This window comes from Osmia bicornis, chromosome 1, assembly GCF_907164935.1.
Source record: "Osmia bicornis bicornis chromosome 1, iOsmBic2.1, whole genome shotgun sequence".
NCBI classification, from domain to species: domain Eukaryota; kingdom Metazoa; phylum Arthropoda; class Insecta; order Hymenoptera; family Megachilidae; genus Osmia; species Osmia bicornis.
In genome coordinates, this window is record NC_060216.1 from 12881620 (window position 1) to 12909593 (window position 27974).

Genomic DNA, 27974 nt, shown 5'->3' on the forward strand with positions numbered 1-27974 from the left:
TTGAAGAAGGGATCGCTCCCGGGGGTTAGACGGTGAACATTTGGCCCGGACCGTCGGTCGACGGATTCGACCCATGGCGTTCTATGGAAGTAAGTGCACCTTCAATGGCATTTCGATTATTTGTAAATACAATTGATTCCTCAAGGGCGCGGAAATTAGGAACACTGATAATTTTGATGATCTATAATAATTGGAGATCTTATTTTTATGTTAAATATGTCAATGTAAAAAAGGAAAAATATTAAAATAAGTTAAATGAAATGATTCAAAATAAGCACGTGGCCAGTCCCTAAATTATTCAAGAATCAATTGTATTGGCATGGTTCTTTTGTTATGGCCTGTTTATAAATAGTTAGATCACGTGTGAGTTAACGAGTTTCATATCAGAGTCGTATAGTAACATTGCTTTCGATCACAATAAGTTAATCGTAACTATTCGACGTCAACTTTTATATTTCCTTGATATTTCGACAAAGAATTCACATGGCGAAGTACTCGTTGTCAGTGTTTCCTAAGCGAACATCAAAGAAAGTCGCGCAAAAGCAGGCTCCCGCGATGTTCGAGATTAAAGCCACCAAAAGAGAGGGATTTCTGAGTTGACGAATTTCCACACTGGAAATTCTATGTGATTCCTGTTACGAACGAAAACATCGCTCGGTATTGACGAGGAATCGCTTTAACCGAATGTTGATTTTTAGAAACAAAGAGGAAAAAACTAATTCGTTCGTTTTTTAGTCAAAAAACGCGTAGCAATTACGTGGGAAATTCGATAGGTTCAAAAAGCAACGCGGGGAATCGTACAGCAATCAGAGGTGAAATTCGATAGATTTGAAAAACAACACGGAAAACTCGCAATCGCAAACGAAATTCGATAGTTTTTTTAAACAAAGTAAAAAATTTGCGATCGAATATCATGCAGTCTACCGGTGGAACAAAATTTGGTCGACGCGAGAAACGAGAAGGGACGAAAGTGCCGAGGGGAAGGCAGGATTCGCGAAGAGAAAGGTACGAGGCATCGGACGCCCATCGTATAACCATGATTATTCGTGTGCGAACCGCCAATCGTGACGCGAGTGCCTCGCTACGCGGCTGATAATTACGAGATCTCGTTTCGAGAGGACAGTTGTCTGCGAAGCCAGACAGCGAGCTTTTTTTTCACTACTTCGTGACGCGAGAGTTGAGTGACAAACCGAAAAATAATTGAATTTTTGTATGGAAAAAATTTTTAAAAACCATCGGTGACTCTAAGTCAGAACGAATGGCTTGGCTCGAGCAAACATGTGGATTTTATTTTTATTTTTCGGAGAATGAAGATTGATATTCGTTATGGAGGTAAGAAAAATTAATCTTCGTGATCAATTTGAAAATTTTTACTATACCTAGAATTAGTCGCTATATTGAATTATTCGCTAATGACCATCGTGTCCATGAATATTTAAGTTAATTCCTTCGTTGACTGATTTCTCTCATCATTGTTCCTGAATCGCGTCGCTTCTGGTGAAAGCACATTTCGCCTCGTGGTTGTCGTGCTAGGTGCAACACTAATGATGTGTACAGGTCGTCTCAAAATAATTACACACCATGAAAATAATAGATTTTCCATGGTACCGTCGATCCGTCAGTAGTTAGAGTCTTAAATTGATCAGACCAGAAATCAGCCCCCCTATTTCTCAGTTACTTATGTATATAAAAACGAATCCTTAAATTGTAAAATGGTACAAATGGCAGAATTTATTATTTCCATGGTACAGAATCGTTTCGGGACACTCTGTATAAACCACACGTAATAAAGAGAAGCATCGCAACAAGATTTTTACTCTTTCAACGAGGTTGCATCCGATCGAATATCCTCTCCGGTTTCAACCAGCTTGGTTCTCCACCACCGCATTCTCGTAACTTCTCTAAACGGCTGATTCTCGAGGAAATATCGAGCGAACCAGGCAGAATTCTACGCGTTGTTCCCGTGATTTCAACGCGCTATCCCAGCGACCTAGTTTTTCTTCAAACTTTCCCCTCTCTCCTGCTATTTTTCTCGTTTTTCAAACGGAGCGCGCATTCACCGGCTCGTGAGACCGGCTGAAAACAGCGACGAGCATGGAAAGCGGATAATATCGGACGAGGGGAACAATAGCGCTTGTAATCATCGTAATTGCTGCGATTATTATGTTCCTACCGCGATACCGCCTGTTACAATATTCGAACTTTGTCAAAGGATACCAATGTCCGCGGTTGGACGTTAATATTTTTAATATTTCTTTTTAAATAAAATAATAATTAAATTAGATTTTGTATTATTAATTAACAACCGCATGCCTTACTCTTTATTTTGTGGTTTAATTTAATGCATCCTGAATCATGCTTGTGCTTTTGTAAAAAACGTTTTGTCGAACAGATAGGAGTATTTGGTCCGACAAAAACGAGGAAATGTGTTCTTATGCTGAGAATGATAAAAATATGAATCAATACTGTATGGGGAACTGATACGATCTTGATTAAATTGGCTTGAATAATTGATTGAACTACAGTGGCATCCTTGTCTGCATGAGATATAAGAAAGACAAGAATACGAGTATTCAAGTTTCTCGGCTAAAAAATTGAAATAATTAAAAAGAGAGTATCATTTTCAGTGATCATCTTTTTAATTATCTCTCTTATCTTTGAGCAAGATTCCCATTGTCGGGAATGTAGATCGACGATCTGTATCGTATTTCCAAGCGTTGGGAAAGCGACACATAAGAGGGTCGCGCGCGGATGGGTCGATGGACGTTACGTGGGCGTCGCGACGCCGGCGCCGGTACGAAGCTCACAGGTGGTCGCCATGCAGTCTGGCCGTGTTTCGTGGCGGGCAGCACCTCGGCGTGCTGCTTTTTCGAGGTTCACGACCGGCCGGCCGCTTCGAATCGATCCGTTGCCGCTTCCGGTTCCGTTTGTTGTTGTGACGCCGCGTGCTGAACCCTTCCAAGCGTGGCACGCCGTTTCACAATACATAATATTTACCATAGCAATTGGATCCGGGTAGATTTTTTTTTCGCAAACAAGTTGAAGTGTTTTTCATTCTTGAAAAATATGAACCGACACGAGGGTGAATAACAATATTAGTAGAGTACGATGTTTTGATATTTTTCGATTCTCGATGAAAATATTATCTTACTATGGTATTGAAACGCGAGAAAATATAAAAGATGGAATTGACAAACGTAGTCGGAAAAGGCTTCCCTTGCTGGCTCGATCGTACAGGAGGGTGCGCTTCATTTTTAATTACATATCCATTTTGTTCCCCTCGACGAGCGATAATAGCGCGCTGCACGCTTCGCCGGTTGTGACGGCCGCGTCGCAAGGGATTCAACAACGAACTTTCACTCGTGAATCGTTACCGTCTCACGGTGGAAATTTAAATGAATCGTCGTCGCAAAAACGTGGAATGGACGTGATTTAAGTTTAAATGAAACGCACCAGCGAAACTGGGTTAGCCATTCGGTAGAAAATGCTGTGGAAAAAATGTATAAAATTCGAATTTAATATTTCAAGTATTGTTACATGTAAAATTACTGACACATTTTAAACTACATTTATTCTTTTCTCTTACTAATGATACGATTATGCAAAGTTCACGGGAGCATGTCACCGCGAAAACGTCGCAACAGAAAATAAAAGAATCCGCAAGCTTTGAAGCTCATCAACTCGTAACAAATTCCACGTTTCCGGTTGGAAAGAGGTTCGCGAAGAAAACCATCCTTTATCCGTCGCTTTCAAACCCGAAGAGCAGCTTATTCCGGGACAATGATCTTCGATCTGTGTCCTCCGGTTCGAAACCATCCACGCGAGCCCGCTCTCTGGATGAAACGCGGAAAATCAAATGAGAAAGCTCGACAGCGGAAAACTCTTCAGTTCGAACAAAACATTTAAAGAAGTCTCGGCGAAACGGGAACACGGAAGAATATTAATAAACCAGGGATCTCGAGATTCGTTTCGAGTGCTTCTGGAAACATTTCAAATGCTAATTCTAAGATAGAACGAAGAGAGAAAAGGGTAAATATGGAAGAAAGAGAAAATTAATTAGACGTCGATATTAATGATTTGATGGAATTCTTTAGCGGATCGATAATACGGTAATTGGCGACGATTCGAGAATTGCATCGGGAGTACAATAACGCGGATCGACAGTCGACAATAGTGTCTCGATGGCCGCTTCACAATCGACAATCTATTAGCTCCGAGTTCTCGATCGATAAGTCGACTTCTTCAAGCCTGCAGACCTGTACACGCCGAGTGCATTACAGCTTCCTGCTGCAGCGAATCCGAAGAAAGCACGCTCGGTGACCGAAATAGCGAATGAAAAGGCGACCGGAGGGAACTCCATCCCGGGACGCATTTGGAAATCTTTGATCCGTGCTCGATGCATCTCCGCGTCGCGTCGTGCGGACTTGCGATTAAATCGTTCACGTGGCCTGCGGGGACTTTGCCGATCCTCGGGAACGAGGAGCTGGAGAATTGAACGAACCGCGTTTGCCCTCGAGCTATCAAAGGATGCTCGTTAATTTCCGACCGCCGGTGATAGTATACGTGCGATTCGTGGAAACGATCGCGCGGAAATAAAGTTCGAATCGGAACTGAACCGATAATACTATTTCCCAGAAAATTATAATTACGAATCTAAAATTGCAATATCGTTGCGATATCGTTGCGATATCGGTGCAATATAACAAGAAATGTCCGATAAAAAATGAATTGAAAAAGAAGAAGTAGAGGGACTCCGGGGATCCAGGGGAACCCCTATATCGATCCACCTATCCACGAAGCCGTGTAATGAAAGAAAGGGAATAGAAAAAAAAGGGGGGCGATGAAGACAGATTTGGCGAATTTCGGTGTCGAACGAAGGTAACGAGTACAATGATTGTCGCGAGAAACAAAAGAGGAGGGTAAGGGAGAGAGGGTAACAGCACATACTGTGATATCCATCGCGAGGGGTTGAAAAGCGACAGGGGAGTAAATTAAGTTCCCTATACCGGTTCCATTAGCAGCGGGAGGGTTTGGATCGATGGTGGTGTTGGCGGTGGTGGTGGCGTCGGCGGCAAGAGCAGAGCGGCATCGGCGTCGACGCCGTCGTGGGGCTGACTCGCGAGCAAGCGTCGTTCGAAGCTCGAGGTAGAGAGAAGGGGCAAGCAGAAGGTAGCGTGGGCAGAGGCAGGTAGGGGTCTCGTGGCAAAAGGCAGAAATAATTCTACGTTTGCCGGGCTGGCACACGTGCGCACACGTGTCCGTACGTCCGTCCGTTTTCGTAACGCGCGACACGTGAATAGACGGACACGGACGATACCGCGTGCGGAATCCGACAGGGAAGAAAGATAGACGAAGGATAATGGGCGAGTAAATAAAAGAAGGAGAAAGGGAAATAGGAACAACGTACAGTGATCGAGACGAAGAGGAAGGATCGTGATTTAAAGCGTGGAACGCACCCGCCACCGCTGAAGCGGAACCGCGCGGATTTCTAAATATATAGCCGTTTGGCGATGCGCGAGAATAGAAGGCGTACAGAAGCAGAACGAGTCGCGACCGCGTCTCGACAGAGAACGAATGGAACGTGAGCTCACAACGGGCACCGCGACGCCGCGGCCTCATCCCGACCCGCGTTCCGATAGGTCAGTTATGGCGGAACAAACTATTTGCCGGCGGCTTCGCGTTAGAATCCTGAATCAACCTTTCTCGCACACAGGTAAACTCAAGGAATTTAGGATTAATTTTCGTATCAACACTGTAATCTTTGTTCCTTCGATCTCGATCAATCGCTATTGAATCGTTTAGTTCGATGATTAATTGAACGAGGTCGTTGGTGAACGATCCAAGATTGATCGAGACTGTACATGGTTCTTTTCACTGGGACATTCAACCTATTAACACGTTGACCGCCATGGTGAAAATATCCATTATCCACTCAGTTTCTAATTTATTACTTAAAAAAAAAAACACTTTCTTTCGTGACTCACCCTCTATCACTAAATGTCCACCGTTCACAGCTCGGCGATACTTTCGCAACGTAATCCATAGGGGTGTTTCGAAACCGAAACGCGTATCCTCGCGCTGGTTTCATCCATTCTTCCTCACCGACCGGCTCAATTACTACGTTCAACCACTACTGCACTTGTTGAATTCCCCTTTGCACGATTCGTCAGCGAGCACTCACCACCAGTCACGCCACCCTTCAAATCTTTCCTCCAAAGAATCGACTGTCGTTGAACGGTTTTATTCCCTCGTATACCCCTTTTGTCTTTCTTCGTCTTATACGATTCCGTCTGTTGAACAAGAGTGACCCTCCGTGACTCACCTCCTTTCTATTCTTCTTTCGTCGCTCCCTCGGAGCCTCTTTTGTCCCTCTTTCTCGAGATGCTTCTCGCGTATTTACGTTACGGTCGGTCCTTGCCACCCTACCGTCACTACTACTTCCTTCCCGCTCGTCTTTTCGTCGAGATGACTCGCGATTATCTGGCTAGGTCAGTGTAACTTCACCCTTACCTTTTTAACCCCGTATTCTTTTAGCTGAAAATCTTCGACGACCTAACTTTTACATTTTAATTAAAATTTTTAGTATTTTGGTGGTGGCGTTGAAACTTTAATCTGTGACACGAGTGCCACTCGGCCGGCTGTAAGGCAAGGGGTTAATCCATCTTCTGCTCCTGTTCTCATTCGAGTGACTACTAGTACTCCGGAGGGGAGAGTTTAGGGGATCGTCGAAGGAGGGTTCAAACGAAATGCAGGCTTTTCCAACCTCAAATATCTATGATAAAATCGTCCGATGTTAGCTGCGTGTTTCTACGAAGGGACGTTAAAATGCACACCAGAAGGCATAATTTATTCCGAGTCTGCGACAGCTGGTAAACATTTACACGTGGCACATTTGACGAACACCAGCCTCGCGATCCACAATTCCTTTCGACGAGCAACCTCGCTCGATTTTCTCGTTAACGACACGACGCCTCTTTACAAATGCACGACCAGCCTTCGTCGTGTACATTCAACTAGAAATAATAATTCATTCAATCTAAAGCGATATCAGAACGGAAAAAAATACTTTGAAAAGGGACGGAATGAAACTACGTATAAGCGAGAATTTATTTTACCAGTTTATTTATTATCCGTGTCGGTGTCATCGGCTCCCTGGTTATTATAAATAACCGCTTCCGTTAACTTTACCAGATACATCGTTCGATAATCAATAAATTCCCTGTGAAAACGTGGTTGAAACCGTTGCACTGTATAAATATAGAATACATAATGAGCATTCGTGGCGCGTCGACTTTGTTTATGATCGATACTACCCTGTTCTTTTTATTAGATTCGATAATTAATTCGTTCCTGTTGAATTTAACGACCGAGCACAGCCTGAAGAAGTTGAAGTGGATGGAATTGAAGAACGTTTAATCGAGAGAGCGAAAAAATTAAAACGAATTAAAATGAATTAAAGAGGGTGGAAAGTAGAGGAGTGAAATATGGGTCAGCGATAAATTTTTCATTTTCCCTCGGTGTACGAGTCACCGCGTTATGGAAAATGGAACGGTTTCCCGGTGAAAAGCTATTGATTCTCGAACGCAGAGCGAGAATAAATAGGTCGGTCGACGATGCAGCGCGGCTAATTAACGTCGGGAGCAACGAGTGTTTATGTAAGAACTACACTTGTTGTGCGATTTACCGTGACGGTTGTGATTCGCGAATCGAATTTCTCAGTAATCTTATTTTCGCGGAAAGGTATCGATTACCTTTGCTATCGCACGATTAACTGGGTCTCTGTTCATTTCTTTTTTTCACGCTCCGTTTTCTACAAATGCAATGTTAATTAACGGGAATAAAATTTGTCGACATCGAATCTTTGAATCGTCTGGATTCGAAAAGATTTAGGATCGTCAGAGTGTTCCGCGCTAATGGGTCATTTCCTCTTCATCTATTCGATACAAAGCGCCAGGATAGTCACCGTAAAAAGAACTCGGAACAAACCTCGACGGATAAGTCTCATTCGCTTTCCCGTCTCGTGCTCGTCGAGTTCCTCGAAGCGTGTCCACGCGGAAAGATGAATGCGCGTGACTAGCGGATCGCACGATCGCCGATCGCAGACTGCCATGTTTGGCGATCTCGTCTATGGGGAGAGAGCGACTCGACGAGGATGAGACTTCCACCTTGAACCAGTGTCCGTTCGATCGCGTTTACGCTTTGATCCGTTCGATTCGATCGATCGGTCTGTCTGCAGTGGCTGCCTCGATCGCGATCGATCGATTCGCTTGATTCGTAGACGTCCAGCTAGCGATGGACACCGTAATGTCAAGTAAGTTCAAGGTTGAAGGTTAAACTTGTGAACTACGAAGTTATTGCTGATCTTGTAAGATATTGATTGTTCTAACAGTTACAGTGGTTTATTGCATCAATTTTATAGCAGTTTGATCATTTTGGTAGAAGTTCTCGAACGTAATCCTATTGATAAAATTATGAGTTTAATCCAGTTTGTGACCGTCAAAGTGTTCTTTGGAGACTTGGTCTCTGTTTTGCGATTGACTGACCTAGTTATTCAGAATATAGAATCAAGTGTAGGTAATAGTTTAGTTAGGATTTTAAACTTTTCGCCACTAATGTCGAACAATAGTCGCTTATAGCGCTTATTTTTTTTTTTTTTTAAATAGAATGTACTGCTCTTTTCTTATTCTTGAAGTGTTATATAATTTTTAAGAAAAAATGATCAATCTTTTTTTCTTTTATCCAGTTATAAATTAAGTACACGTCGACCAAAGAAATATTTGGGATAAAATCAACGAATCTGCCCTTGATGGCGACCCTCATTAAAATTACATGTGTGTACACTTTATCTATGAAAAAATTCTCAAATTTTTCTTCTCTTTCTTTTACATATACGCGATATCTGGTGTTGCAGATCGACCAAAGAAACACAGCTCCGAAGGAACGCAGCGGTATCCGTATCTCCAAGAGATGAAGGAGCTCCTGCTCTCGAACATGACACCTACCGATAGCATGGACATGGAGAGACTCGACGGCACTCCGGTGAAGGAGGCCAATCAGCACAACGATCACCCAACCCACGCGAACCCCGGAGTAATACCGGAACCACCGGAAATGCCGCCAGATTCGTTGATCGGCACAGTGGTCAAGGTACTATTCGAAGACCTTCGTCAAATCGCTTTGCTAATTAACGCCTTTGACTACGAGACTTACATTTACAATACAATAGGATACTATTAGTACGTGTTTGCATTAATAACGAAGATCGAAATGTAATAAAATTGCTGAACTCGAGTTACCACTTAAGATATTGTAAAAAGTTTTATCGAAGTTGGCAGAGAACATTTTACAAATGATTCTTCAAAGTTTCGTTCGCGAAGAACTCTTACCGCTTAACTATATCTCTGTTGAAAGTTTCCAAGTTAAGGCAAGCTTACGTAAGAAGGGAAAGAATTGACCTCTCTAATCGATCGAATCATCTAGAGCGGAATATTACCAACAAACTTTACTTTCAGAATCGAGAGCTGCAAGTAATTGTTACCTAGAATTATTTCCAGGCTGGTAATCACTTTGAATCACTATTTTTACCATTCTGATTTATCGCTTCTAGCTGAATTCGGATGGCTACGGATCGCACACGTCGCCGGCACACGCGAAACAACCCCTGGTACCGCAGAACGCCAACAATCCACCCCTTTGTCTCACCCCTACGCACTCCGCTCCGGCCAACCCTGGCACACAGCCAAAGAACGCAAAGTGAGTACATTCTTACGAGTACATTCTTAAGATCCTCGCTACGAGGACGGTCTTTACGAGGGTCTTTTTTCGTCGCGATTGTTTGTCGACGATCCGCGAAGGATTCTTCGCCGCTGTCGTCTAATTGCTTTTATTACACGCCTCTAATCGGCTGCGAATGCTACGCGGTTTGCATAAATGCGTTCCTCGTTGTTTTTCTCGTCCGCTCACGCGTCGACCTGCGAAATAAAATATTACAGACGACACGTTTTTCAGAAAGTTAAAAATAATTCACACTCGAGTCGCGTAACATCTTGCAAAGGCAATGGATTAAATCATAGCCACATGGAGATTCGAGAGCTTCCGTTATCGTCGGACTACCGATCTTCTCTGCTACTCTTTTAACTAACACTGATAATAACCAACTCGACTGCAACTACCGTGCTTACTTTAAGACCACGTCAACCATCAGGCAATCGACGTACTTAGCATAGGACTGTAGACGTCTACGACTGTATCAAAGGAAAACGAAACGGGAAATTAAAGCTTGAATGGCAAATATGTTAAAGGTGAATGCCGTGTTCGAAGCAGTACGTCCAAAGAAGGTAAGCTTACGACGACGAGCACACGTGGATGAAAAACTAGTTGACGTTGCTCGAATTCCTTTTAAAAGGATCGTCACTGCTCGAAGAAAAATATTATTGAATGATCGTGAAATATCATTGGAATCCTCCCCCTCCCCCAAATTTTTTTTTAAAGACAAATACATATGATTTTTTGAATGACATTTATAAGAAGCAATTTATTGACCTTTTAGACACGATTTGACTAGTTTTAACCCCAGGGCCCTCGTCCAGGGTTTAGTTCTAGAGACGCGGAATCGTGGCAGCACTGCCAACGAGACTCGAAATCAATACTCGGTGTGCGTGAGTCTGGTCTCTGTTGCAATCGTTGCAACGCGATATTACAACACGCAGAAAAATGTCTAGGGTACACCGGTATTGCACACGGTGTAGTATCGGTGACCCGATTCGAATCATCGCAGGGAACGCGATCGCTAACTAGTTGGCTACTCGTCTCAGCGATCTTCTGCGGTCTTCCACCCCTGAACGAAAGGTCTCCTATCGAGAAAGAAAGAGAGAGAGAGAGAGAGAAAAAGAGAAAAAAGAATCGTTTCCCTCTGGTATCGCGTGACACAACTTTGCATCGCGATAGTTCTCACGCGATCGTTTTGTACAGGATTACCACAACCATCGAGGTCGATCTTGTACCCGAAGACTCTTCGCTACCAATATGTTATCCTATCGAACGTACCTAAAACTTTGCCGAGATAAATGTGGAAAATAAAAAAAATAAAAATAAAAAAACGTTGAAGAGGATGATCGAAGATTTGGCATCGAGGATTTGGCGAGATGTTTGCCAAGAGTTTCGATCAAATCGAGCTGCCAAACGGTCAGCGACCTCGGGAATCGGAAAAACAGGCCTACAAGTCCATTAGCATACGTGACTCGAGATCGATCCGTAACTGGCGTCGTTTGTGTCATTAACTATGAGCTTCTATGAAAAATTCATCAAAGGCTACTTGGATAGATAATTGCAATGGTAATTTTGATCTAAAACAAAATTATCTATTTAAAATATGCTGACTCTGTAAACGAATATTTCTGAAGCATGAAAAAATGAGTGTAGAAGAAAGATTGCAACATTGTGTTCCTTTGAGGTGGATGAAAGGTAATCCTTCGATCGCAATCGTAATCAGAGGTCGATTCCAGTCAAGTCGGTTCGAAAAGAATCGTAGGATAGAGAATTTTGTGGTAGGGTAAGGTTACTGACCTCGGTGCTAGCGTTATCGAGCGGGTCAGTGGGTCGCAGAACCACAGAGCATATCGCACACCCCTTTCCCCACCTTTACACCCCACCGTGGCCCAGGCCAGGCTACTCCTACCTCTAGCCGTTCCGGATATCCTCCCGTGGGAACGTAGCCGAATGTGCGCGCAACACTCCAACTTCCAGGGAATACTCTCGCGAGAAGCCTTCTCCGTTCCATTTTCTCCTAGAATTCAACACTTACCGAAACAAGAGGCTACGACTACCGATGCCTTCGGAAAGTAAAACATCCGGGTCGATGTGAAAAGAAAAAAAGAAAAAAATGGGCTCTTGAGAAATGTGTCAAAATACATATACTTAACCATCGGAGTCAACTTCAAGTATCGAAAATCTTTACGTCATGAGATCGTGTTAAGACTTTGATGTACAACAACCTAATAGCTCCACTCGGTCATCGACGCTCGTATTTTCGAGGAGGATTGATCTCTGAACGGTAGCAGAGTGAATTCGCGATAGCGCACGCGTTTAGCATAAAGAAACCGTCATAGACAAAAGACGGGCCTCCCTCGAGACGATACAGGAGGAGGATAGCGCAAAAGGGTGCTTCAGCGATTCTTGCCAAGCGTAGACAGTAACTGCTCGCCCACGCACAAAGGCGGCTGTTAAATGTATCGATATCGTGTCTTCAACATCCACGATGTCCGGGAACGCTTAGAATAGATCTGAAAGGATATTTAAATACCCCTGCGATCGTGAGCTATAAATGGGAAAGAGGACGTTGTTACCTGAATTGATTTATTCACCGTTCCTCATTGGAAAGCAGATCACTGAATCGGTGCTCGAAAACGTAAAGGAACATCAATTGCACCGCGTACCGAAGAGAAATCATTTCTCCGAAAGGGTGAAAGAGTCTGGCAAAGTTTTCGAAAGTACTCCGCGAAACCCAGTGACCGGGATCACGAGGAACGGTAGGCACAGACGTTCGCGAAAGACAGTTGAAAAGGAAAGCACGGATTATATTCGCGCGACTCCTGGTCCAACGATCAACGAACCATCGAAGAATAACGCCTGTGAAGCAAGAAAAGCAACGCCACTTTCCCGTGGGTTAGCAGGAAAATAAAAAGAATAAAAGAGGGACAGGCGGGGAGAGAAAAGCGAAGGAAAACGAGGACATGGAAAGTACGAGCAGAAAAAATTCATGACGAGACGCGAGAGATTCCAATGGAACAAAGGGTGTCCCGAGCCGAGGTAGCCCAGCGGAGAGGAATCATGGTGGAGGATTCTCCACGACCACAGCCGAAGTGGAGGGAAAATGTCGTAGGAGAACGCAAACCAGAGGGATGAAAAAGACGCCACGCCGTATAGGGAAAGATCGCGAGAAGGAGACGGAGGATATTGAAGAGAAAAAGGGGTGCCGGAAGCGAGAAAGGGACAGCCGTCTAGAGCGAGTTACACTCCCTTACAAAATTCATAGAGCACCTACTAAAAATCTTGTTCGGATTATAGAAGCTATAAGTTTAACTTTCACGGGGTTAAATCTGACCCTTTCGTAACACTTCCATTGTACAGGATGTCACATGATACATGGAACCCAATTCAAGAATTGATTCGATAATTAAAAATAATAAGAAAGCTTCGTATAAATATATACCAATTACCTTCACAAAAGATGCTCAAAATATCTATCTTGCGTTTGAAGGTATATCTGTAGACATCTCCTCATTGATCTTACTATTTTGTCAATACTTCGCGGTGTTGTTTGAAGTTGCTCTTTAACTCTACGATACAGCGCTTCAGCGTAGACAATAGGTATTGTGTGCACAGAGAACTTTAAGTGACTTCGCAAGTGAAAATTCAAGGAACGAGCGGATCACGCGATAGGATCTCCTCGTGCAATACACGTATTTGAAACTTCTTCTTCTTTTTATCGTTTCCTGAAATAAGTGCCCCGTGTCATGGGACACCCTGTGAAATCGAAGATCATCAGAATGAGAAAATGTCGTATGACTTTTGAAGGGGAGTGTATAGCCGCGGCTGGCAGTGCGCTTGTGCAAGAAGCTGCCGTTGCCCGGGAAGAGACCTCCCGGCCCAGCCTCAGTCTCCGGGATGCTGGGGGCGGCGATCGTGATTCTACCCCCATTTCATCGTGCTCCGATAACATAGTCCATCTCGCTCGACCACTGTCCGTCTCTTGCTCTGTTCTATCTCCTCTCGAAAGTTAACCCTCGTCGTTGGTGCTTACGGTGACCACCGTAAGGTAGACGACTAACATCCCTTTCGGTGTCTCTCTCCCTCTCTTCGCATTCTACATACACCCCAACGTAATTCTCCCTTTTCTCTCTCTCTCTCACACATCTCGTCTGGTCTCGTCTGTCTGTCCCCCTCTCCTTTATCAACAGCATCCTCTTTCTCTGCTCGACTCTTCCGTCCTTCATCCCTTCTCCGTCTCTCCGCTTCACACCCTTTTCCACCGAAGCCTGGGTGCAGTCACCGCGAGAACCTTCAGGCAACCAGCTCTCCAGCAGGTGAGCTTCCTTGGTCGCGTCGTTTAGTTACGTTGCTCCGTCAGCTCGTTCGACGTTCGTCGGGGTGTATATTGCACTCGGCTGGTTCATCGTAGCCATCCATCGTGCCGTGCTCTCTCGTCGTCGTCATCAGTCATCGAAGCGAGAGTGCTCGATCCTTAGGTTCGGTCGTGTGCACAGGATTTTCCAATTAGCTCGTTCGACCAAGTGCGCGGGATCAGAGACTGAGAGAAAACCTTTGGGGTGGACCGTTACCGTTCCTCTTCTCGTCTCGACTCATTCTTTCCGAAGTAAAGCTTCGGGATAACCTTCGTTGCGTTTTCTCGCGTTTGATCATCGTGCACGGGTTCGATTCGCTGAAATTTCAGCTTCGCATTTTATCTCACCTTTTTTCTACCGTTCGAACGAGACCAACTGACTGTGCATCGAAGAGCATTCTTTTCTGGAACCAGTGACAGAAAACAATCCTTAAAAACTTGGATTGGAAATTTATTTCCGGATCGAATCTTGAGAGATTCTTTGCTCCTGTTGTGCTTTTTTGTAGAGATGATCAAAGGAATTTCATTAAAAGCATCGATCATTCATCCGATCGCGTTTCGTTACGCGAGATGAGAGTAGGAGGTGGTACGTTTCGATGTTCGTTAGGAAAAAAGCGGAGGAAGGTACGCGCAGGCGTGATCCGTGGAATCGAATAAACAGACAGCAACAATTCGGGGAGAGAGTTTTTGACTCGCGCCTGCTGCCCTCCTTTTCGGAAATGGTGTCTCTGAAACCGTCCTCCGTGCTAGTCGTCTCGAGCGTTGCTCCTCCATCCCCAGTTTCATCCCTGATCGATCCGCTCTGATTCAAATTTTCTTAACATACAGCGAGGCTGATCAAATTTCAACATCGAATAGCGAAAGGAATCACCTATGATCGGTTTCCTTATAAAATTGAGCCAACTTGACACGATGATCGCTAAATTTTCTAATAAAACAAGTTTGAAAATTTCTCCGTGAGACTGTAAGGCTGCTACATACGTTCGCCAAAATGGCGGTCGTGTTTTAATCGAGGTTCGATCGAGCACTCGCGTTCGGTTCGCGTACGGGAAGTGGCGCTATTATTCGGTGAGCGTATTTTCCAGCCGTATCTTTTGCCGATCGTTAGGGCCCGTAACGAAGGGAGAAGGAATCCGCGATGGTGGGTGGTGGTGATTGCAAGGTCGCCACCGTGGAGGTGGAGGCAGCCGCAGCGGACAACACGGCGACTCTTCCGGTGACCAGACCCCTGAATCCTCAGAACTCGTCGCAGAACGCGCAGGACAACGCGGAGAAGAACAATGCGGCTAACAAAGAGATGGAGCTGAAGAACGTGCGTTCTACCCCAGCGAAAAAGTAAGCGCGGTTGTAGAGAATTAGATGAGAAACCGATGGGAAAGAACCAAGGACTTCTTATTTCTTTATCTTTTCTTTTGCTCTTCAGCTCATAACAATCATGTACGACGCGTTATCATCGCTTTTGTAGTTACCTCGCAAACTGTCCTGATTTCACCTGTCCACGACACTTTGCGAGGGAAGCGTTTATTTTTTGCGAAACACCGCTTTGGGAATCGGACTTTGTCATCGAACGTAAGACGTTAAAGAATTCATAATAATTATGTTAATGGCTGATCGCGATCACCTCGAGGTTCTCGACCTCCTTCTTTGATTCTTAACCAGCACAGAAATGCTTATAATATAAAGAAGCATTAGAAAGGCAGCCGAGAGGATCATCCATAGTGCATAAACGTCCGCGGTGTACAGTATTGCAAGCAATTAGCTGAACGTTACGCTTTTCCACGACGCAATTACACCGAAGGAAACGGGACTAGGTCAAGAACCCACTTGACCGGAACTACGTAATTCCCGTGCTAACGAATGGTTAATTATTTAGCGGCTCGAGCTGGAAATCCGACCCGTCAACTTTCAATTGTTTCTTCTACTCGTCGGGACGTTTGTTTCACTTGCAATTAGGGAAAGCTAAAATTATAAACACGAACCGAGGAACAATTTAGGTCGACTTTATATCTCGTCTAAGCTCGAATACGATCTCACGATGATTTATATTCGTTCAGCTTGTCGGCGAAAGCATCCGTACTCTCCGGATCGTTCGAATAGCTATCCGTTCTGGAATGTCGATAATGTATTGGCGAATACTGGGACGCAATGTCCACGGATGTCTTTCATGACAGGAAGCAACATCCGGATACGAACGTCCTACGTCTAACATTCTGAACGTTTCCTCGGATAATACATGGAACAATTTCTATTCTGTTTAGAATAAATTGCATTTCTTGCGACTCTATCGAAAGCCAGACTTCACAAGTAGATAACAAATTATTGGACATTTCTCACTTGTGCTTTTTTTCCTACGTAGAATCATTTCCTACAGTGGCAGTACTCATTACGCGACACTCGGTGCGTTCGACTCGAAATGACGAGAAGTGGGTAGCCTTCCGTCTGCGTGTCTATTTGCGACGCGCTTCGTTAGGCGTCGCGATGCTGTTGCCTACGAAGCGTCTTCTTGCAAGCGTCTAGTGTGCATTATATATACACGATCCCGAGTTTATGCACTCTCGCACGTACATAGACCACCTACTACCCCAGGTCTGCGACAAGCAATCAACCGACCGAGGTTGCGGCCACGAACGAATGGAAATCATTCTGTAGAAGGAATGGAGGAAGTGGAGCGCGAACATATTTCGAGGGACGGTATGGTGTGGTTTTATCTTCGATATATCGAGCTCAGATAAGCCGACGAGCATTAACCCTGGAAAATGACGACACCTTTTCTCGTGCAATGTAAAAGTAGATACGCGTGGGTCCGAAAGTTTCTGGCTCGACTGACTGCGAATGATCGATGATCAACTTGTTTGAAAAAAAAATGAAAATTACGAGTTTCGAGGAAGCCTCGGTAGGTATATTTCCTATGGTTTCTAAGTAATTGTCTTTAGTTCGATAACGTACACGGTATTCTTATGGGAACAAAATCTCCGTGATTAATAAGATATTAATTTATTAATATCGATCGAGCGGTAAAGCGTGACGGTGATACGGTGCTGAGTACACGGCCGCACGGCCGCAGCAATACCTTCTCGAATTACACAGTCGCAATTGCATTAACACGAACTGAAAGGGAACCTTCGTCGGTCTAGACGCTGAAACAAGACAGTGTTACGAGCTTCGTGAACGTGACTGCACATACCTATCCGCGCTAGCGTCCGTACAAGCACGAAACGCTCGCAAGCCGATACGTGCGATCATCGAGCGGAAATCTAAAATCATCAGCTACTCGAAACGTTAACTAAAATCGTCCACCATCTACGGAAAACAAAAATAATGTAACCGAAATGCTTTAAGCTTCGAAGTGTTTTTACGTGGTTGTGATAGAAGCGACGATAAAGTACTTATGTGTATAAGTGTAAATAAATGTCACGTTATTTTTAACCCTTCTTTGGGTAACTCCGAATAAGGCTTGAAAAATCACATAGATCGTCGTTAGAATAATTAAAAAAAAATTGATGAAGTACACGAACGTCACAGATGTTCCATTAGTCTAACGAAGTCGTTCGTTTTTCGAAACGAGAATCAGACGACTTCCATCACCATGATTTTTACCCCTTCGAATATTAAATCGAACGGTTAGAACAATGCATCTCTGACCGAAGAATGCGAAAAGGATCTGGCATGGATATAAAAGGCCGGTGGAAAGAATACGGTTGTGATTGAACGCGAAGGGGAGAGGAAAATTCGTGGAGAGGACACGGATGAGGCGAGGGTGAGTCGAGAGGGTGAGGTACAGAGAGAAAGACCAGTGGCTGAAAGTAGGTGGAAAATATCGACCGAGCCACAGCCCGGCTCAGCTCGGAGACTGATATCCAGCCTGTTTCCACTTCTCGCCGCTTTTCTCCTTCACAAGTGGAAAAAAGGTCGCCAAACTCTTTTTCCATTTCTTTTTTTTTCTCCCATATTGCTACGAAAACTTGGAAAAACTTTGTTGCCAGGGGTCAGCTTCCCCTGGTCTCGTTTGCCATCTTGCTCCAGGCTACCGAAAGATAGGGGTTTCGTGGAGAAAGTTTGCGAAATTTTCGCGCTAGCTCCAGGGGACGTTCAAAATTATATTTCATTGTCTTTTTCTTTCACTAGAAATTTGAAACAGGATAAAAATTTAATTTGTATTACAGTTTGTCGAGCTATATACGGATACTTCTACTTGATTAATCATCGTGTTGACACTCTGATGATCTCAAGCTTCGTGACATTACGAATACGTAACACTGATCATCAAAGTGTTAATTTATCGAGTATCTACTTTTAAAAAGCTATCTACGATAGCGATGCAATTTGCTCGCCTCCTCAGAAATTAAAAAAAAACATGTTGCCCAAGAAAATATCAAAGGGTTAGAGCGAAAGAAACAGAGCGAGATGAAAATTGAACTTCCCGGTTAAATATCACGATCCTTTATCCGTCGTGATAATCATCGAAGAGAAGCAAAAAGAAAAAAGAAAAAAAAAACTGCCTGACACGAGTGTACAGGCTCGTGCGGAACACAATAAAGTCTGCGCCCCAACCCCTGAAATGGCAGCGCGACAAAGGGTGGTTAAGCCCTTCTTCACGAAGATGCACCGTACGTAACCGAGGTCCCTGATACCCCGTTGCAGACGTCGCGACGCCGTGTGCAATCACGACAGCGACACACGGCTGCATTTCGAAATATGTACACTTTTTCCTCTTTTCTCGCTTTTCCACCATAACTTCACGCGCCTGCGTCGTATTCCTTTCCGCCAGCAGCCGAGCCGTGCATCCGGTTTCGCGCGCGATTAATTCTCGACGAGATCGGGCCAGAAACACGCTCTCCCCTTCGGGTACACGCAAATTATCGATTCCACGACCTAACCTTTAACGAGAGGGAAAAAAAAAGGAAGGAACACAGCGACGGTGGACGAGGGAAGAGTTGACTCGAAACCTGAAAGCGTCGCTTCGAAGCTCGACAAGTTTCAGAAACTTGGACGCGCTCTGTCGCGAGAGATTCAGTTTTTCATATCCGAAGTGAACCGGATGCTGCAAGGATGAAATATTTATAAACGTGATATTCTGTGAACAGTTCAGTGATCGGTGAAATTGATTTCTCTCCCTTTTGTGTGTTTCAATCCCCTTCAACTTAGAACATCGAGTCTGAAACACGCACGATACGAGTGCGTAATCGAAATTAACTGGTAAACGAAGAGAAGCAAAGGGAAGAGTGAAAAATCAACGAGTTAGTGGTCGAAAGACGGTTCGACATCGAAAATAGCATGCCAGCGAATCGGCCACGATGTCCAGCACACCAGTCGACGTTCGCAAATAATCCGGGCTCAACGTGCTTTCAAACTCGTGCACATAAACAGGGTTTAAGTTATCGAAGCTTGTAGAATTCACGTGAAACGTAGAAACATTACGATGGAGGTGGAGATAGTGCCGTTTGTGGAGAATAATGTAAACGGAGTCAGAGGGGATGTACCACGACATGGTAGTAGGGTACAATTAACAAGAAAAACACGGTGAGACGACGGAAGTAACGGGTTTCTATTATTTATGCGATAACGCGACTGGGAATTGATGCTTTGAAATTTATAAATTAAAAAAACGTGACGATCATGCATGTTCCACCTCACTTCTCTCCTCATCATCATTTAAACAACAATTTCGACGTCATTACATGCTTATTTTACAAGTTTTAATAAATTTTCTTCTTCTATTTTCTATCAAACGGTAAAATGAATTTGAAATTCATCTACATATATGTTTATGTATCCCTTCGCCAGGTATGAATAATAAGCAACGGAATCTACAATAAAATAATGACCAAAGTGGTTGTGATTGAATCCCAACTCTTACCGACTTCATTTATTTTTCGTTTCAGGACGTCGCTGTTCATTATCATGAGCTTCATTTACGCGAAGCTATTGGTGGTGGTGTGCATCGCTTACGTGATTAGCGAAGTGGTCACACACAAACTGCCGCTATACTATTACGAGGGTTTCTTCACGTATTTGTACGGGGTTAGCATCTTGTTCCTGTTGTACGTGTTCTGCTTCCTATTGCAAGAGAGCGCGTGCTGCGCGAGGGGCAGCGATTCGCCGCCACCACCACCGAGACCTCCTAAGCCACCCAAAGAGCCCAAGGATAAGAACAAGAAGAAAGATAAGAAGGACAAAGAGCAGAAGGCGGCGAAGAGCAAGAAAGAGTACCAGGTTATTAGCTGTTCTAGTTTCTTTTTTTTTTTTTTTCAATTTTCTCAAACTAACAACGAAATAAGATTTTGATAAATCAAACAACTATTGGACCGCGTGAAGCTTTGTAACAAGTAGGACTGATTCATCCAACGTTAGAAATAGCGTTGACGCGAACAAGTTTCGAGTTTACGATAAAAGTAGATTGTCCATGAGGCGTATTTCGGTTCAGTGGAACGAATATCGAGTCGATGGAGCGATTTAAAGAGGCACTCTAGGTGCTGACTTAAGAGGCACGTGCTACGGGTTCGTCCATTCATTATCACGTGGAATCCACTTCGAAAAACTGAAACTCGGCAGTTCTCGTCCTCGTTAAAGCTCGCTCGCCTTTTCGGTGCAATTATGAAATTAGTTCGAATCTAACAGCTTGACGAAATTAACGACTACGCCGTATATTTGAGAGAGAAAAAATGATTTAGGACGCGGCTGATGTCGAGGCTGGCGTGGCCACCCGGGCTTTGCGAAAACGAAAGACGTCGCAGAACGATCAGAGCCATGGAAGCTTCTTCCTTAGAATCGGAGCAATAGGTGAGCGATATAATTCGACGATATTTCAGAAGAAAATATCTCTGGATTTCTAATTAACTTCGTAGCATTCGGTTTGGGAACAATGGTGTACAATGGTTTGGAATTTGGTACGTTCTTCGAGGTACCACCTTCGTCACCGTGCTACCAGATCCTCCAGGGCGTCAATCCAGTTCTTCAAATGATCTTTACCTTCATGCAGATGTACTTCATCTTCATGAACTCGAGGGTAGGTACTGTACCCATCGAAATCTTTGAATTGGAAGGACTGATCGTCATTCGTTTCTCTCTAGTTGAATATTCATCGCTTCAAAGTGATCGCGCGTTTCGGATTGATGCACGTGGTCGCGACCAATCTCTGCGTTTGGATTCGCACCCTCGTGTTGGAGAGCATCAAAGAAATCACCAAGCATCACCAAAAGATGGGTCAGTTGGAAGCTGGCATTCTTGGTAAGTTCGTTTTATGAGAGAAGCAAAGGGTGAATTATGAAGTTTGGAATAATTTCAGAGAGTATTAAACAACACTCGATGAGAAACGCTGGTGCCATTTTGGGAACGGCACCTCGCGACGTAGCTCTTTTACGAGAGGCGCCGTTAACCGCCACGAGGACATCGTCGACCGCTACTTCGTCGATCGCCAGCACAACGATCGCCTCGTTTGGTCGCGTAATGAGAACGACGGCAAGGGCAATCGCTAGGGCTGTCACCATACCCACCACCACCACTACCACCGATTGGAATCCTCTAACCTCGACGACGACCTCCACCTCGGCACCCTTGCCTAATCTAACTACCACCACCGCCAACACGTTGTCCACTTTGTTGACAACGCTGACACCGAAAACTACCACCGAACAGAGCACCACTCCCAGTACCACTACCATTACCACCACCATCACTCCACCTACCACAACTACTACCACCACCACCACGCCTTCGACAACGTTCTCATCTTACTTCATTGAACTGTTCGACGCACCGCAGGCCGACAACAAAGAAGAGGTAATGGTATGTGGAGCTAAATGGATTGCTTTAGCTCTGACAGTAATCCGTACCGCTTCATTTCCATATACTGACATTCGAACCTGAATAGTTCACCATTGGTCCATCATGATGTTTGATGTTTAATGGAAGACACTTTGATTTCGTCAACAGATACACCAGATATTCGACGTGAACAACCAAACGAACAGCAGCGAATACTGGAGTCCAAACTTCGGGATCTACGCGGAGGCGTTAACGGACGAAGAAATGGCATCCAATTCGTGTGGTCGGGTTAATATCATGGGAACCATTGTGCAGGATGCGGAGCCGTATCTGTTCCCCTTCATCATCGAATACAGCCTGATCGGTGCGGCGGTGATTTACGTAATGTGGAAGCACATTGGGCGGCATCCACGTTGGCCCCATCAGGTTGAAGCTGATTTGGAACGCCGCCTCGAGGCTATGCTGTCCCGAAGGGCTGTCGCTTTGGCTCACGCAGGTAATTATTCGCTTATCGCGCGCATGTTCTAGCCCTTTGCATTGATCAACTGATTCTTGAAGCATTTTTAATACCGCAGTTAATGTAAATGGCTGGAATATATCTGTCAAATCTTTTCGATTGTCTTTCGCTATTCGAGGAGCCAAAATCAACTAACAATATCTTTCTCTATTTCTTCACGCTGAGCTTTCTAAAATATTAAAATCATTGATCGAAAGACGACTAAAAATGCACCGTGTCTCAACGCAAAATTAGGTCACACAAGAGTGGACTGTGTAGGAGCGAGCAAAGGACTCTTCTTCGGCCTGCTGTTGCTGGTTGGCTCTCTGATCTGCCTGATCCTCTTCTTCGTGCTGATCCATCATCCGGACTTCGGTTTGATCGCGATTTACCTGGCGGACGTGTCGCATTGCGTGCTGATGGTGCTGTCGATCGTCGCCATAATCGTCGGCTTCATCCGTGTCCAAAGTTTGAAGTTCAAAGCCGAAGAGCAAAGCGACCTGAACGACATACTGCTCCGCGTGTCAGGCTTCGGTTTCTTCGTCTACGCTGTGTTCAGCGTGATCGCCGGCTCGTTGGCCGCGTTTACGCACGAGCCAAACCTTTTGGTGATGCTGACCGGCCTGCTGTCGGTCGCACAGGTGATCCTTCAGATGCTCTTCATCGCGGACGTGTCTCGTAGGAGGGTTCATCTTCCGGAACACGATCGTAGCAAGCCCGGACGACAGGTGGTCACATTCCTTTTGATCTGCAACCTGACCATGTGGGTGATCTACACGTTCGAGTCCCAGAAAGTGATGGCTAATCCAGTTCAGCTGGACTTCTACGGTTTCCTCGCTTGGGCCATCGTGCAGAGGGTCACTCTGCCTCTGTGCATCTTCCACAGGTTCCACAGCGCGGTCACGTTCGCGGAGATCTGGAAGACCAGCTACAAGGCGCGCCTCGAGTAGACGGAAGAGACCGTTCGTCGGGATCAATAGCCCGGAGTGATCGTCGTTTACGGGCAAGAAACGAAAGAATTTTTGGCGGGAAGAGAATAAACGAGGCCGAGGTCGCCTCTCGACGACTCGAACATTCCTGTGGCTGCACGGTCGACCTTTGTCACTCGAATCGATCCCGTTGAAGAGAAAAAGAAGAAGGAGCAGGTGGATAGCAGCAGGTAAGAGGAGCTTTCAAGCTTCGACGAATCGTAGCTCGAAGCTGTTCGGTATTGGACATATCTTGGGACGTTCGTGGATCGCTGAAGGAATCAGAGCAGCCTCTTTGAGAAATCTCTGAACGAAGACGCGCGCTTTACGGATCGAGCGTGTAAAAAGATGCGACAAGATCCTCGTCGAGGAACTCGAACGACGACGAGTCGAGGGATAAGAGTGTGAAGCCGATGCAAGGCGTAGATGCTCTTCGCGTCCTCCCGGGTTGTCGAGACTCGGAGGAGGATCGCTCGAGCGTCGTTTTATTTTTTTACGCGCGTTATATTTTTTTTTCTCGGTTCTCTTAGCTTGACAGAGCGGCTTGAAACGTTGTTTCCTTGGTCGTAAACACCAGATGAAATAGCACGAATCAGGGGAAAACAAATGGAAATAATATTATTTCGTTCGACAGAACGAAGCAGAAAAATGCAAAAAGAAAAAAAAAAGAAATGGTCAAACCTAGAAGAGAACACGAAACAGGGCCCATTTCGTTTCACCGCGTTTCTCAACCATTCACGATCTCTATATAACTGCCGTCAAATTTTCTACTTTTATAATGTTATACATTGTACCTTCGCCCCATCGTGCATCGAGAACATCGCTGAATATCGATTCGCTCTTCGAGTTTGTCGGGACGATTTCTCGACCGCCTCCCTCCAAAAACGAACACTCGACAAACACGACCATTCTCGATCGTTGGACCAACGCGAGAAATCAATCGGACACATCGAATCGAGCGTTCCGAAACAGAAGAAGAGCTTCTTCATCTCATTAGCAGACGAGTATCCACTTCGTTAGCGTGATTCGCGATAGCTTTATACATGGAAATAACCGTGATCTCTTTTTCGCGATAAAAGTAAGACGAGTAGCAATTTGGAGAGGAAAGGAGGACAAGAGACTCGATGCAAGAACAGGGTGGTAATATTGTTTCGCATTGCACTCAAGCAAAGTCAGGACACGGTTTTCTACGGCGAGTACAGTCGCGTGCAACGACGCGTCTCCCTTAGAAAGGGAACTGTAGGAGAACGTAAACTCTCATCGCTCGTATTCGTAGACCAGCTTATTCTCTATTTAAAAATTTACCCCCTCTGATCTAACTGTGATTATTGCTGCATTTAAGACAAGTGTCTACTAAATAGCTTTACCGATAAATGAAATACACTCTGCAGCCCAACCTGCGACATCGTCTTCTTCTACATTTTCCTATTATTCCAAAAAGAAATCGGTGCACGCGGTTGTACAACGACTCGCCGCCCCCGGAAACGAAAATGTCGAAGGGTCGAAGGGAGAGAAAACGCGCCAAATATGTGTATATTCCGACGTTCATTCTCGTTGCGTGCAAAGTACAAAGATTGTTTCTAACTTTTTAGAATCTTTTATCGATACACAACCTTTCGACGTTCATGATACGATATTGAGAATATCCGAGTCGCTGACGAGTTGATTCGCGTGTATAAACGAGAACGGATGACGAATCGTGTTGCGATACCGCGACGATAATCGTGTGTATAAAGAGTAGAGAGGTACTTTCTTTGTCTTTCCTTCTTTTTTTTCCTTCGTTTTTCGTTCGAGGTGATATCGAACATCCGAGATATCCATCGATGGATGTTCGTTCCAACGGCGGAGAGGAGACAATTGACGAACCACGAATGTAGATTTTAATCGCGAGGCTAAGGGATTTAAAAAAGAGTAACGAGATATCGTAGACGACGTTGTTTTAAGATGGATGCATAAAAATGATTATAAAGATGACGAAATTATAGTTGGTATACAAGTAGAGATTCTCATACACACACATTAACACTCACGCTCATTCACACGTACCCCCATTCACTCACATGAAAGATTATTATTACCATTGTCGGTTAGCTAAGTTTAAAAGAAGAAAAAAAAAAAAGCTATCTCGAACATCGACCGAGAAAGACGCAACAAATTCTTTCGCAATTTAACGCTTTCGTTACTGGTGACGCACCTGGTGTGTCTGTCGACGGGATACACGAGGAACAGTATAGATTTCAACCAGCAGCGAAAGTGTTAATGGATATCGTACATCGTAGATTCGTTGAGCATACAAGAAACAAGGGAACGTGTTTTATATAGTGATTATACTTTGTGAAATCCCTCCACGGAACCCCGTGGGACCCAAGGAAATAATCCAACCGCCATACACGGAAGTTTACCCCGGTCGAGGTTACGTACCTAGCTATTCGAGTCTAAATATTTTAATTCTTAGACGTAACGTATAATTGAGAGAGAGTGAGAGGCAAGAAACGAGAGAATGGAATTTCTGAACGTGATTATACATAAAGATTAATTATATTAAGTGTACGCAAAAGTATCAGTTCCTTTTTCAGCATTTTGCATTTTTGAGAAATTTTATCATTCATAAAGATCGCAACAATTTTTCTCTTCTATTACTCTTTTAATAAACCAACGATATGGTATAAAAATAAAGCAATTTTGCAAAAGGAATACTGAAACTTTTGCATACTCCTGATACATAATTGTACCCCAAGACGATATTATTAAAAAAAAAAAAAGTAACACGATATAAATATGACAAAAAAAATTAAGAAGTATATATATATATATTATATATATAGATAGATATATATATATAAAAATGCGATTATGGAGATCTTTTATTGACTTCGATGTGCACGACTGCGAGCCAAGTGCTGCGTGCAAACATGTAAATAATGATGCACAGTAAATTATTGTTCAGCAGAGTGTCTGTGAAACGAAAAGCAATTACATTCGTGAATTCTGTTTCGCGAGGGGGTGCGATCGAAAAGGGGTGCGCTTGTGATTCGTCGAACGTTCAACGTACACTTAACGCTTTACCAATCTTATTTGATAATTTATCGGAATGGTAAAGGAATTTTCGATTTTTTAAGCTATTCAATTTCTCAATCTTATCGCACCGCACTTGACGTCGACTCGCGCTCCTTCGCCATGGAACCCCCTCGTTTCGACCGAAGAAAAGAAAATCCATAAGCAGAAGAACCGTAATCGTACGCCAACGTCCGCTGATTTCGATGGAAAGAAAAAAAGGGCAAAGCAATCGTTCGCTTGGTCGAATATCGAATCTTTTCACGAACGCTCTGCCCGAGAATCAGCGTGTGCCAGATAGAAAAAGAGAGGAATTGGATACGGAGCCTAAACAGGGAACAACAAGAGAGAATGGACATTAATCAACAAGGCACTGCCACCATACAGGACCAACAAATGTCGAGCAAAGATAGAACGAAATGAAAAGGAAGCGAGAAGAACGAAGCACGCGCAAATACAAAGAGGGAACCAAATAACCCAGCCGATTTCCGAGATAAATGAAAAGAAGATACAAGATGCGGTTGCGATGATGGTACAATTATGCATGGGATGATTTTCTATCCTCGTATGTACAATGATCGCAGCCACGTGCTGTACATGAAGCCAATACCCTTCCATGTTTAACGAGAACGCGTGTGGATGTGCGTGTGCTTGCGCGAGAGACTGACGAACGATGCGTGTACGACAATGTTTTTATTCGGCAAACAACGTCTTTGTATACTCTAGCCGTGTTCTAAAGAACAGGTGAATCATGGTTCTTGTATATGTACATCAGTATCTCGATAGTAGCCGTAAGCCTAACCAAGTGAGTCGCGGATTTGCTCTGCCGAACTGATTAGAAGCGCCGAGAAATCGACAATTTTTTCCGTGTAACGATTTCAGTTTCGTCGATGTCACGTCGTCGAATCGTGGGCAAATCGATTCGCGATTGAATTGATTGAAAAATAATCACGCGAATCGGCGAATAAAAGCACGGGAATGATTTTCGGCTACGAATAAGGTGAAAGCAAATCCGCGACGCGTCGTCATTTAACATTACGTAGTGAGTTTTCGATGTCTTCGAGCATAATTACCAGTTTGTACACATTACACAATAACAAAACCGCGCACAACAAACGACATAATCACGACTCTATCAGAGACACAATAAATATACGAAGGATGGCGATCGAATGGATGATGGAACTTTGGTGGTATACAAGAGGTTTGAACAGACGCAGGATTCACAAGAGAGAAATAAAGGGATATTAAAACTTTACAAATTACATGTTGTCGTGTAAGCTGTTCTTTGAAGTCGAGTAGCGACGATTACGACCGTTAACACTCGTAAGAAGAATAAAAAAAAAAAAAAAAATGAATTCGCTCATTCATCAATTCCCATTTTTTGATTGTATAACGTTAACACGCCGTTTCATTGTAATCCGTTGGGGCGGTACATCATTCTGTGCCGCCGTCATTTGTAACAATATACGATTATATTGGTTAATAAAAGTTATCTAGATGTAAAGGTCGGCTTCTTATTCTGCACCCATGCCCATTTTCAGAGTACTAATATCTATTAAATTATTCA

The 27974-nt window shown here is 44.1% G+C and overlaps 1 protein-coding gene across 12 annotated transcripts; it reads left to right on the forward strand.

Moving 5' to 3' along the window:
* LOC114872813 (proton channel OtopLc) lies at positions 1-27885 on the forward strand. 12 transcript variants are annotated; one of them, XM_029180444.2, is made up of 11 exons: positions 7651-8311; positions 8744-8831; positions 8912-9147; positions 9608-9753; positions 20005-20335; positions 20794-20902; positions 20968-21128; positions 21193-21349; positions 21408-21901; positions 22055-22382; positions 22638-27885. In XM_029180444.2, exons 2-11 carry the CDS (start codon positions 8807-8809, stop codon positions 23330-23332), a joined length of 2682 nt encoding a protein of 893 aa, XP_029036277.1. In that variant the 5' UTR covers positions 7651-8311; positions 8744-8806; the 3' UTR covers positions 23333-27885. The 12 variants fall into 12 exon arrangements, with proteins under 12 accessions (XP_046143447.1, XP_029036278.2, XP_029036276.1 ...); XM_046287491.1 differs by lacking the exons at positions 7651-8311; positions 8744-8831 and adding an exon at positions 1-89; XM_029180445.2 differs by lacking the exons at positions 7651-8311; positions 8744-8831 and adding an exon at positions 1179-1332.
* The last annotated feature ends 89 nt before the right edge of the window (positions 27886-27974 follow it).